Here is a 12343-nt window from a genome sequence, read left to right on the forward strand (position 1 = left end):
GCAGGATCATCATTTATTCTGACCTACAAGCTGCTGAATGCTGCACTTGATGATCTTGTGAAGAATGCAAAAAGTGTGGTGAAGGTCGCATTTGATACTAATTAGGCTCCTCGTCTCCACTACCAACCACCTGCTCTGCCCACCCACACGTGCTCCCTCCATCCTCACTTCCATCTCCAAATGTGAGCAGATGACTGACTTCCTCAGGTCTGTACAGATGTTCACTTCATATCAGAGACACAGTGTGGAACCTCAGTGTCTTGTTAGACCCCCAACTGTTTTTCAAACTTTACATCTGGGCGCTCACTCTCTCGGCTTTCCCTCACCTGCACATTCCCCTCCTCCACCTCTCCTGCTCACCCCACTCTCCAGCGCCTCCCTACACAACTGCAGACCATCCAGATTTCAACAGCCCAGGTCTTCTCCTGGACCAGACTCCTCTAGCGTATCACATTCCTCCTCACTCTACATCAGTGATTCTCCACAATCCATCAGATCTGTGTCAGGTCTCTCTCTGCCCACTGTCGTTGGCTGAGCTCTCATCTACTCTGTCTGCATTCTCTGCAACTCAAATCCCAAGTCTCTCCACCTCAGAGGCCTCCACTTTTGCATCTTGCAGTAAGACCTACCTTATCAACCGAACTTTCCTTCTTCTCTCCACCAAGCTCTTCCCCACACAGGCCCAAGTTGTCTAGTCAGAAGCACTTCCAGACATTCGCCCAATATAAACGGTGAAAATTAAATATAAATTTGTTTGTAATCAAAAATGAGATTTTCCATGGTTTCATGCTGTTTCTTATGAAGGATTTCTGTAGCTCAATGGTTAGAGCATTCGCTTCGCAAGCGAGAGAGCTGGGTTTCATTCCCAGTAGGGCAAAACCTTGGGCAAGTTTCGCCAAGGGTGGAGCAGAGGATTCGGGGGCAAGGAGGAGGCCAGACCCAGAGGAACAAAGGTGTTAGAAAAGGTTGATTTTAATATAGTTTGTAAGAAGAGCAATAGAAGAATTAATAGAATTAATTTATTATGTGTGTATATCAGTGGAGTCCTGTAGCTCAGTGGTTAGAGCACTCGCTTTGCAAGTGAGAGACCTGAGTTCAATTCCAGGCAGAGGGCGAAACCTTGGGCAAGTTTCCTTACTCCACACAGAGCCTAATAATAATCCCTCCAAAACCAAAAACAATAATAAATTGGTCATTTTCAATCTACGACTGTTTGTACGACATTGCTATGCGCAATTGGCTGCTGCGTTCGCCCACTAATATACAGTCAATTCACTTTACAGTGTGTTCTGTGAAGCGCTTTGGGACGTCCTCCCGACGTGAAAAGCGCTATATCAAATGCAAGGATTATTATTATTATTAATAATAAATTGGTCATTTTCAAACCACGACTGTTTGTGGGACACTGCTGTGCGCAATTGGCAGCCTGGGGATTGGTGCAGTGTCAGAGCGAAGCGGCAATGCTCACACACCACAATGGGAACGGAAGTCTGTTCTGTTTATTGTGCAGAAATGAGGTTGAGCCCAGACTGTGTGTAGTGCAGGTTTCAGCTCTGAAGGTCTCTCTGGCCTTGCAGAATATTTGCATGTACGGGGCAGCTCCTCTCTGTGCTGCCTTGTTCCATCCAGCCTCTGCCATTTTAATTATCAGTTCATTCTCCCTCTTTAGCTAAAGTATTAAAATTCCTTTACGATGCACTTTTCCCCTCCCCCAGCATGACTCCAGAATGATCCTCTGAATTTTGAAATCTTTCTCAATGAATAGAGTTCAGGTGAAAGGAGAGGTGGTGGATGAGGATAGAGTGGTCAGTGGTGTCGAAGGCAGCAGAGAGGTCAAGAAGGTCGAGGAGGCAGAGGAAGCCCTGGTCACAGATGGACTGAATGTCATTTGTCACTTTGACCAGGGCTGTTTCTGTGCTCTGGGATGTCCTCCTGACGTGAAAGGTGCTCTATAAATGTAATTTTTTTGTAGCACGAAAACTTAATTGGAGGGGTTCATAAAGGGAGTAGTGAGAGAGGAAGGAACAAAGCTGGGAAGCAACAACTCATTCCAGAACATTGGAAAGGTTGGAGATGGGGTGGTAGGTTGAGAGCAGTGATGGGTCCAGGGAGGGTTTCTTAAGGATAATAGTGATGGCGGCTGTTTTTAATTGGGTGGGAACAGTACCAGTTGACAGGGAGAGGTTTATAATGTCTGTCAGTAGAGGGGCAAGGAGATGGAGCTTGGAGTTAAGGAGAGGGGGAGGGATGGAGTCGAGGGATAAGGTGGTCAGTTTCGCGGGTTATAGTGGTAGTGATAGAGAGAGGAGTGGGAGACAGGTTCGAAGATGTGGGATGGGCAGGGGCTGAGATGAGAGGGGGAGATGGAGACAGAAGGGCAGTGGGAACTGAGCAGATACCCTCGACTTTGGATTCGAGGATGTCCAGCATTGCCTTGCAGTTGGAATTGGAGGTGAGGATGGGTGAGGCATGAGAGGGTGGGTGGTGGAGCCAGTTGGTGATGGAGAAGTGGAGCCTGGGGTTCTCCTTGACCTCCAAGATTGTCTCGGAGTAAAGCGATGATTTAGCGGAGGCGAAGGTGGAGCGGTACGATTTGATAAGGTCCAATCGGATCTGCCAATGGACAGTTAAGTTTGATTTAAGCCAGGTGCGCTCAGCAGTTTGTATCTGTGCTTTAAGGGAGCACGGTGACTCTCGTGAGGAGGAGTCAGTTCAGGTGAGTGGAGCAAGGGAATCGAGAGTGGAGGAGAGGGAGCTGTGGAGAAGGGTGACCGAGAAGGATAGGTCATTGCGAGAGGAAGCCCAGAGGGGAAAGAGTTCAGATGACTCCAAGGCAGCCAAGAGGAGGGGAGATTTTTTTCCGGGGTGGTAGGAGGTGGAGGTTGAGTGGTGGTGGGAAGAGGGATTGAGGAATTCAGGAAGATGAAGTGATGGTTCGAGATAGCTTTATCGATGATGGTGAGGTCCAAGACAGAGATGCCCTGAGTGATCACCAGGTTGAGGGGGTGACCTCGGACGGGGGTGGAGGAGTGGATCTGGAGGGAGAGGTTCATGGAGGAGATAAGGGAGAAGTCAGCAGAGGTAGAGCAGGAGGGGGTGAAGTGAAGGTTGAAATCGCTTAGGATGAGGAGGCGTTCAGAGTAGAAGGAGATGGAAGATAGGAGAGTGGAGATGTCGGGGAGGAAGTTGTGGAGGGCTTGGGAGGGGGGCGGTAGATAATTGATAACTGTGCTGTATAATTCTATGATTCTACATAGATAGACACATATACACACAGTAACAGAGAGATAACACGCACACACAGATATATACATCTGTAGGTACATTAGATATCTTTAACGTCCACCTGAACAGGCACATGGTATCTTGGTTTCAAGTTTCATCTGAAGGACGGCATCTCCAATGATACAACGAGAATGATACCAGGAATGGGGAAGCTCAGCTATGAGGACAGGCGGGAGAAGTTAGGACTTCTCTTAGAGCAGAGAAGGTTACGCGGGGACCTGATAGAGGTCTTCAAGATCATGAAAGGTCATGAAAGGTTTCGACAGGCGAGATAGGGAAAAGCTGTTTCCGCTGGTAGGTGTGTCTGTGACCCGCGGTCACAGTCTTAAGATATCTACCAAAAGAAGCAAAGGGGAGGTTAGAAGAATTTTTTTCACTGCGAGTTGTTCGAATTTGGAATGATTTGCCTGAAAGGGCAGTGAAGTCCGATTCGATAATAGCTTTTAAGAGAGAACTGGATAGGTATCTGGGGAAGACGGGTTTGCAGAGGTTATGGGGAGAAAGCTGGTGATTGGGGTTAATGAAAGTGACGCTTTGTCAAAGAGCCGCACAGACTCGATGGGCTGAATGGCCTCCTTCTGTGCTGGAAGATTCTAAGTTAGGAATCACTCCTGTGTGAATGTTATGTTTGGAAGCGAAACACAAAACCATTGCTTAGGCCGCTCACTTTATTATTATTGGAAATCCGTCATTTGAAAAGACAACGTCCATGTTACAGTGGGTACATGATAGGGTTCAAAGCACTTTCCATGTCACAGTGCTGAATGGACACTGGAGCTGGGGTGGGAGCCGAGGGGGCCGGAGGGGAAAGGAACCCCAATCAAGGAGATACGTTTTGAGACTTGGCTTGGAAGGATTGTCAGGGTGGGGTGGGGGGGGGGGGGGGGGAGTGGGGGGGGAGCAGGGCAAGGTGAAGCCAGGGAGGGATTTGAACATGAAATGAATTGAGTTCACACATCCATCAATGGTATAAATTTTTGTAAATATTCAAAACAGCTCAATATATTGTGAGGATCTTTCTCCTCCTCTGACAAACACTAACATCAGCCAAAATTGACCACGGCTCGACCGCCTGTCCCTCCCTCAGCCACCTCAAACTCCGCTACGCAAACTCCCTGCTTATCGGCCTCCCCAACCCCTCCCTCCACAGGCTGCAGATCATCCAGAACTCTGCAGCCCGTGTCCTCTCCCGCACCGGGCTCCGTGACCCCCATCCTCACCCGACTCCACTGGCTTCCCATCACACAGAGGATACAGTTCAAGATGCTGGTCCTCACCTTCAAAGCCCCCCCTGGTGTTGCACCCCCGACCTCTGCAACTGCTAACTCCCTATCAACCTGCACTCAGTGGGCTCCAGCTCGGCTCTGAAACACTGACTATCCCGCGACTTGGGACGTACTCCCGACATGAAAGGTGCTCCACACATGCAATTTTGCTGTTGTGACTTCACACCCGTGCACCTCCCTACCTCTCTGACTTGCTCACACCCCAATCCTCAGTGGGTGGGGTCAGGCCTGAGTGACAGGGACTGTGGGTGGGGTCAGGCCTGAGTGACAGGGACTGTGGGTGGGGTCAGGCCTGAGTGACAGGGACTGTGGGTGGGGTCAGGCCTGAGTGACAGGGACTGTGGGTGGGGTCAGGCCTGAGTGACAGCGACAGTGGGTGGGTCAGGCCTGAGTGACAGGGACTGTGGGTGGGGTCAGGCCTGAGTGACAGGGACTGTGGGTGGGGTCAGGCCTGAGTGACAGCGACTGTGGGTGGGGTCAGGCCTGAGTGACAGGGACTGTGGGTGGGGTCAGGCCTGAGTGACAGGGACTGTGGGTGGGGTCAGGCCTGAGTGACAGGGACTGTGGGTGGTGTCAGGCCTGAGTGACAGCGACTGTGGGTGGGGTCAGGCCTGAGTGACAGGGACTGTGGGTGGGGTCAGGCCTGAGCGACAGGGACTGTGGGTGGGGTCAGGCCTGAGCGACAGGGACTGTGGGTGGGGTCAGGCCTGAGCGACAGGGACTGTGGGTGGGGTCAGGCCTGAGCGACAGGGACTGTGGGTGGGGTCAGGCCTGAGCGACAGGGACTGTGGGTGGGGTCAGGCCTGAGCGACAGGGACTGTGGGTGGGGTCAGGCCTGAGCGACAGGGACTGTGGGTGGGGTCAGGCCTGAGCGACAGGGACTGTGGGTGGGGTCAGGCCTGAGCGACAGGGACTGTGGGTGGGGTCAGGCCAGAGCGACAGGGACTGTGGGTGGGGTCAGGCCTGAGCGACAGGGACTGTGGGTGGGGTCAGGCCTGAGCGACAGGGACTGTGGGTGGGTCAGGCCTGAGCGACAGGGACTGTGGGTGTGGTCAGGCCTGAGCGACAGGGACTGTGGGTGGGGTCAGGCCTGAGCGACAGGGACTGTGGGTGGGGTCAGGCCTGAGCGACAGGGACTGTGGGTGGGGTCAGGCCTGAGCGACAGGGACTGTGGGTGGGGTCCGGCCTGAGCGACAGGGACTGTGGGTGGGGTCAGGCCAGAGCGACAGGGACTGTGGGTGGGGTCAGGCCTGAGTGACAGGGACTGTGGGTGGGGTCAGGCCTGAGTGACAGGGACTGTGGGTGGGGTCAGGCCTGAGTGACAGGGACTGTGGGTGGGGTCAGGCCTGAGTGACAGGGACTGTGGGTGGGGTCAGGCCTGAGTGACAGGGACTGTGGGTGGGGTCAGGCCTGAGTGACAGGGACTGTGGGTGGGGTCAGGCCTGAGTGACAGGGACTGTGGGTGGGGTCAGGCCTGAGTGACAGGGACTGTGGGTGGGGTCAGGCCTGAGTGACAGGGACTGTGGGTGGGGTCAGGCCTGAGTGACAGGGACTGTGGGTGGGGTCAGGCCTGAGTGACAGGGACTGTGGGTGGGGTCAGGCCTGAGTGACAGCGACTGTGGGTGGGGTCAGGCCTGAGTGACAGCGACTGTGGGTGGGGTCAGGCCTGAGTGACAGGGACTGTGGGTGGGGTCAGGCCTGAATGACAGGGACTGTGGGTGGGGTCAGGCCTGAGTGACAGGGACTGTGGGTGGGGTCAGGCCTGAGTGACAGGGACTGTGGGTGGGGTCAGGCCTGAGTGACAGGGACTGTGGGTGGGGTCAGGCCTGAGTGACAGGGACTGTGGGTGGGGTCAGGCCTGAGTGACAGCGACTGTGGGTGGGGTCAGGCCTGAGTGACAGCGACTGTGGGTGGGGTCAGGCCTGAGTGACAGGGACTGTGGGTGGGGTCAGGCCTGAGTGACAGGGACTGTGGGTGGGGTCAGGCCTGAGTGACAGGGATGGGGGGAAGGGGTTGTATTGGGACCTATTACAGAAGATAAAATGAATCTTTATCAAACATGCTTTTCACGGCTCTCTGTGCGGCTCCCACGTGCTGCCTCACTGCGTCCGTCAGGACCGTGACGGTGAACCACGAGGACACTGCTGCTCCGAGGAGAGAGATGGTCACTGGAGGGAAGCCACGTTCCTTCATAGCCACCGTGCAGCCAACAGCGGTGGCCAACAGCACTGGAGACAGTTTACTCAGTAAACAAAGCTTCTTTACAGTTTTCCATATGCTCATGGGCTCCTCCCGGAATGAGCTGATCGCTCTGTACAGAGACCCGTAATCCAGTCCAACCTCACGCTGGAGATATACGAGTCCTGCGACTACCAGCCCAATGCAAGTCACAAACAACAAGCCTGGCCGTGGGACCGCACCCACAGCACCAGCCAGCACAGCCAACAGCCAGATTCTGTTCACCATCGATCTTATCTTCTGTCCCATAATCTCCCTGGTTATTTCGGGGAGTGCGAGTGTGAAACCCTGTGACCTGATCATCGGGACATGTCTGACGAGGTTCGTCCTTAGTTCAGGAAAGTCATATTTGTTCAATTTAAAGTTTGATATCAGAAAAATGGGGGGTATTTTAATGTTAGTGTATTGGAAGTTGGCCACACAGTCCATCCGGATTGTCTTCATCTCTTCATCTTCTGTAAACTCAGCTCCTTCCATTGCCAGTGAGTGCAGATCATTGTCTATTTTACATCGGACATAGAAGCACAGTTTGCCCTGCTCCTGGACCTTCTTGGCCAGTTCAGCATCATTTTCCCTGAAGCGAGCCTGAGCCACAATGATGAAGAAGTCGTAGCTCTCAAACTTTACCAGCTCCAGATAACGCTTCATTCCCAAACCACAGCTATTTACTGCTGGAAGGTCCCAGAGCTGAACATTGGGGAGATGTGGATAGGGATACATGGTTGGCTCAGTTGTGGTCTCACAGTGACCAGTCGGAGCAGCTCCCTGAGCGTTGCTCTGAAGATTTCTTATGGCATTGATAAAGGTGGATTTCCCTGAGCCTGCTTCACCTGCCACTGCAATGTTAACCTGTACCTCATCTAAGTGACTACATTTATTCCTTATCTGAGATAGAATGGCTCCTAATCCACCAGTCTTATAATCAGATTGTAGTCCAATGATTTCATCAGAATGGAAGAACTTGGAGGCAGCCATTTGATCTCTGAAATCAAAGATTAATATGAAGGTTTAATTAATGTTGGCCATCAAAAACAACTTATATTGACACGTTACTTATCATGTAGGGAGAGGTCTCAAACATTTGATCAGTTGGATTGGGAGCCCGAGCGAGGTGGGAGATGGGGGCGAGAAGCGAGGGGATCGAAAACACAGCCAAAGAGACAGATTCTTAGAAGACTTTTGAAGGTAGAGAGGGAGAGTATGAAAGATATAGCTACAGAATATCCCTGGAGTGTGTGTGTACAGTGTATACTTGGAGTGTGTGTGTACAGTATATACCTGGAGTGTGTGTGTACAGTATATAAATGGAGGGTGTGTGTATAGTATATACCTGGAGAATATGTGTGTGCAGTATATACTTGGAGTGTGCGTGTGTGTAGCATAAATCTACAGTGTGTGTGTACAGTATATACCTGGAGGGTGTGTGTACAGTATATACCTGGAGGGTGTATGTAAAGTATATACCTGGAGGGTATGTGTGTACATTATATACCTGGAGAGTGTGTGTGTACAGCATATACCTGCAGTGTGTGTTTGTACACTATATACCTGGAGGGTATGTGTTAACAGTATATACCCAGAGCGTGTGTGTGTACAGTATATACATGGAGTGTGTGTACAGTATATACCTGGAGTGTGTGTATACAGTATATAACTGGAGGGTGCATGTGTACAATATATACCTGGAGGATTTGTGTGTACAGTATATACCTGGAGGGTGTATGTTTACAGTATATACCTGGAGTGTTGTAGACAGTATATAACTGGAGGGTGTATGTAAAGTGTATACCTGGAGGGTATGTCTGTACAGTATATATGTGGAGAGAGTGTGTGTACAGTATATGACTAGTGGGTGTGCACAGTATATACCTGGAGTGTGTGTGTATAGTATATACCTGGAGGGTATGTATATACAGGATATAACTGGAGGCGGTGTGTACAGGATATAACTGGAGTGTATGTGTACAGTATTTAACTAGAGGGTGTGTGTACATTATATACCTGGAGGGTGTGTTTATAAAATATATACCTGGAGTGTGTGTGTGTAAAATATTTACCTGAGGGTATGTGTGTGCAGGATATAACTGGATTGTATATCAACAGTATATACCTGGAGTGTGTGTGTACAGTATATAAGTGGAGTGTATATGTACAATATATAACTGGAGAGTATGTGTACAGTATACCTGGAGGGGGAGGATATGTGTGTACAGGATATAACTGGAGAGTATGTGTACAGTATACCTGGAGGGGGAGGGTGTGTGTACAGGATATAACTGGAGTGTATGTGTACAGTATATAACAAGAAGCTGTGTGTGTAGGATATCACTGTGGATACGCTGTTAAAGGAAGTGACTGTCAGACATTGTGGGACAGAGGAGCAAACAGACAGAGTGAATGTGTAAAGAGACAGATACTGACCGGAGTGTGTCCTTCACTCTCTGCAATCCCCACTCGCTGTCCTCGGCTCGGGACCAGTCTTACCCACCAGCTGCTCACAGTAAACGAGTTTGCCCTGAGTAGCGGCAGCAGTGAGAGGCCACAGCACAAGAGCAGCCGTTACAGTGAAAGTGAAAGGAGTTTGTGGTGGGAGTTCTCTTCCTGTACAGAGGCGTCCAATGTGTGGCATTCATGACACTTCAAGGCAATCTGTTCCTCCTCATCACCGATGCTCGTCAGTGACAGAGAATCACAGCACTTGGTTCACTGGGAAATGGGTCCAGGATCGTGTTTATATTGTATTTATAATAATAATAATTGTTGCATTTGATATAGCGCTTTTCACGGTCTTCTAGACATCTCAAAGCGCTTCACAGAATATATTGTAAAGTGAATTGACTGTATATTTGTGGGCGAAACGCGGCAGCCAATTGCGCACAGCAGCGTCCCACAAACAGTGACCAATTTTATTGTTTTGTTTTTTCTTGAGGGATTGTCATTAGGTGTGTGGAGTAAGGAAACTGTCCCAAGGTTTCGCTCTACCAGGAATCGAACCCAGTCTCTGGTTTGCAAGGCGAGTGCTCTAAACATTGAGCTACAGGACTCCACAATAACAACAAAAACAACTTGGATTTATATAGCGCACTCCACACCGGACGGCGTCTCAGAGCGCTTTACAGTAATGGATCCAGGGACCGGGTCAAGGGGAGGGGGAGGAGCTGGGGAGGGGGAAGAGCAAGGGGAGGAGCCAGGGGGAGGAGCCAGGGGAGGGGGAGGGCTGTCGAGGGGGAGGGGCCAGGGAGGGGGGGGGGGAGGGGGGTGAAGGTGACCAACGGTGCGGTCAAAAAGGAAAGTCTTCAACAGAGACCTGAAAATGGGAAGGGAGGGAACAAGACGAAGGGAGTGAGGAAGGCAGTTCCAGAGCCTCGCGGCGCAGTGGCTGAAGACACGGCCACCGAGGGTGGAGCGGAGGACTCGGGGGATGAGGAGGAGGCCAGACCCGGAGGAACCTGTGTTTAATAGAAACAATGTGTGTTTAATAGAAACAGCTTCTTCCCACTGCAATAAACAATCCCAGTACTTACACCCATGTTAAGGCTTGGTATCCTCCAGGTTAGAATTGTGTTATTCAATGATCCAGGGGATTGTTGGCCAAGACACCGGGAGAAACCCACTTTTCATTCTGAATAGTGCTGTGGAGCCCTTAATGTCCACTGAACAGACAGACAGGACCTCAATGTAATGTCTCAGCTGAGGACAACACCGGCAACAATGCAAGGCACCCCTCTCACTGCACTGGAGTATCAGTTAATTATGTAAGTTTAAAGTTATATTTAATTAAATGACTTTGCTTTTAGTGTTCCAAAACAATTCAAATTACTCAAACTCATGACGCTGTATAAATTAACTCTGAACATTTTGGACACAAGTAATATCTCAGATGCATTTATAGTACACCTGGACAGGGGTAGCATTAATCCCAGGTCTGTGATCTGCTTTAGTAACACCAGACAAGGGATTTTTCAGGTTAGCATTCTGTGATCTCATTTACTACAACTATTCAGGTCAGTAAATTATGGAAGTTTTAATCTTATTGAAATATAAAAATACTAAGCCACAACAAGAAAACAAATTCTGTTGATAGATTTCCTTCATCCAATCATAAATCATAATGTTACCTTTGTGCAAATTGTAGATGTTGACACTGTAAAGTGAATTGTCTGTATATTTGTGGCAGCCAATTGCGCACAGCAGTGTCCCAAAAACAATCATGGATTGAAGTCACCAATTTATTCATTTTCTTTTCTTGAGGGATTATTATCAGGCGTATGGAGTAAGGCAACCTGCCCAAGGTTTCGCCCTGCTGAACCCAGGTCTCTCGCTTGCAAGGCGAGTGCTCTAACCACTGAGCTACAGGACTTCACATGACAAAGGTAATTCCATGATCCAGAATTACCTGATTATACCGAATGCCTTTCCTCTCCTGTTACACAATGTTGGTCTTTATTTCATCTGCCAAGTGTCAATACTGCAATGGGTCACAGCACATATAAGGGATCTGTGGGCTGTAAGGTTGGAGCTTACCAGACAGGTTCACCCGGTTACATCGTACAGTAATGTGACTGTTGGGAAATAGCCACAGCATTGCCTTTGCTGCTGATGTGATGGTTACTGTTATGAAGATTTCACTTGTAAGTTATTCTAACACTATCACATCACATCCCCAGGGAGTAAACCCTAATCAATGGCTGCTGTCAGTGACTTCAGATAGAAAGCGTGTGAATGGATTGACTCTGATGGCTGTGATGGTCCTCAGGTATAAATTACCACTCAGCACAGGGTGACCATGTGTGTGTCCACTCTCGGGCCCACCGTGGCACTCGGCATTGGCTGTCCAGCAGCAGCCGCACTGAGTGCCCCATTCCCCACTATCACCACAAGCCCCGCCTGACCCAGACCCCGGGGCACAATCTCTCCTCCCGCATCTTCATTCCCATCCTCCCTGCCAATCCCTCCATCATCCCCTCAGGTCTCACACATTCCCCTGGCAACTGTCCCCTCCGCACCAGCCTTCAAAATGTCTACTCCCTCTGCAACAAGGCTCTGACCATCAATGACCTCATCGATGATGAAAATATCAACATCAGTAACACCCCAGACGACAGCTTCCCCTCACTGAGGCCGCACCACCTAGCTATACCTCCCATCATTCTTCACATCCCAACCACCGTGGCAGTGGTATGACCCTCATCTCCAGGACCTCCCTTACTCTATCCTCTTACTGCTCTGGCTCATTCCCCTCATTCGAGCTCCTTACACTCCACCATCCACTCTGCCACCCACATTCCTGGCCACCCACTCAACCTGGTGATTTCCCGGGTTCACAAAGTCTTAGATATCACAAACAAAGCCATCTCCTCACCAAATCATCTCCTTTAAACTCCTCGATCCCTCTCCCCATCACAACCCAACCCACTTCCATCTCCGATCACCCCTGGAAAAAAATCTCCCTGCAATCGCTCTACGCTGCACTGGAGATATCTGAACTCCTCCCCCTCTGGCCCACATCCCACACTGATTTATCCTCCTCGTTC

At 50.3% G+C, this 12343-nt stretch overlaps 1 protein-coding gene across 2 annotated transcripts; it reads right to left on the reverse strand.

Moving 5' to 3' along the window:
- Window positions 1–6597: 6597 nt before the first annotated feature.
- LOC103190083 (T-cell-specific guanine nucleotide triphosphate-binding protein 2-like) lies at window positions 6598–9526 on the reverse strand. 2 transcript variants are annotated; one of them, XM_042340656.1, is made up of 2 exons: window positions 9298–9526; window positions 6598–7791 (listed from the first exon to the last, which is right to left on the reverse strand). In XM_042340656.1, the coding sequence occupies exon 2, from the start codon at window positions 7782–7784 to the stop codon at window positions 6600–6602; it is 1185 nt and encodes a 394-aa protein (XP_042196590.1). In that variant the 5' UTR covers window positions 7785–7791; window positions 9298–9526; the 3' UTR covers window positions 6598–6599. The 2 variants fall into 2 exon arrangements, with proteins under 2 accessions (XP_042196590.1, XP_042196589.1); XM_042340655.1 differs by having other exon boundaries at window positions 9231–9526.
- Between the last annotated feature and the right edge of the window lie 2817 nt (window positions 9527–12343).

Source organism: Callorhinchus milii, unplaced genomic scaffold, assembly GCF_018977255.1.
Source record: "Callorhinchus milii isolate IMCB2004 unplaced genomic scaffold, IMCB_Cmil_1.0 Scaffold15, whole genome shotgun sequence".
NCBI classification, from domain to species: Eukaryota; Metazoa; Chordata; class Chondrichthyes; order Chimaeriformes; family Callorhinchidae; genus Callorhinchus; species Callorhinchus milii.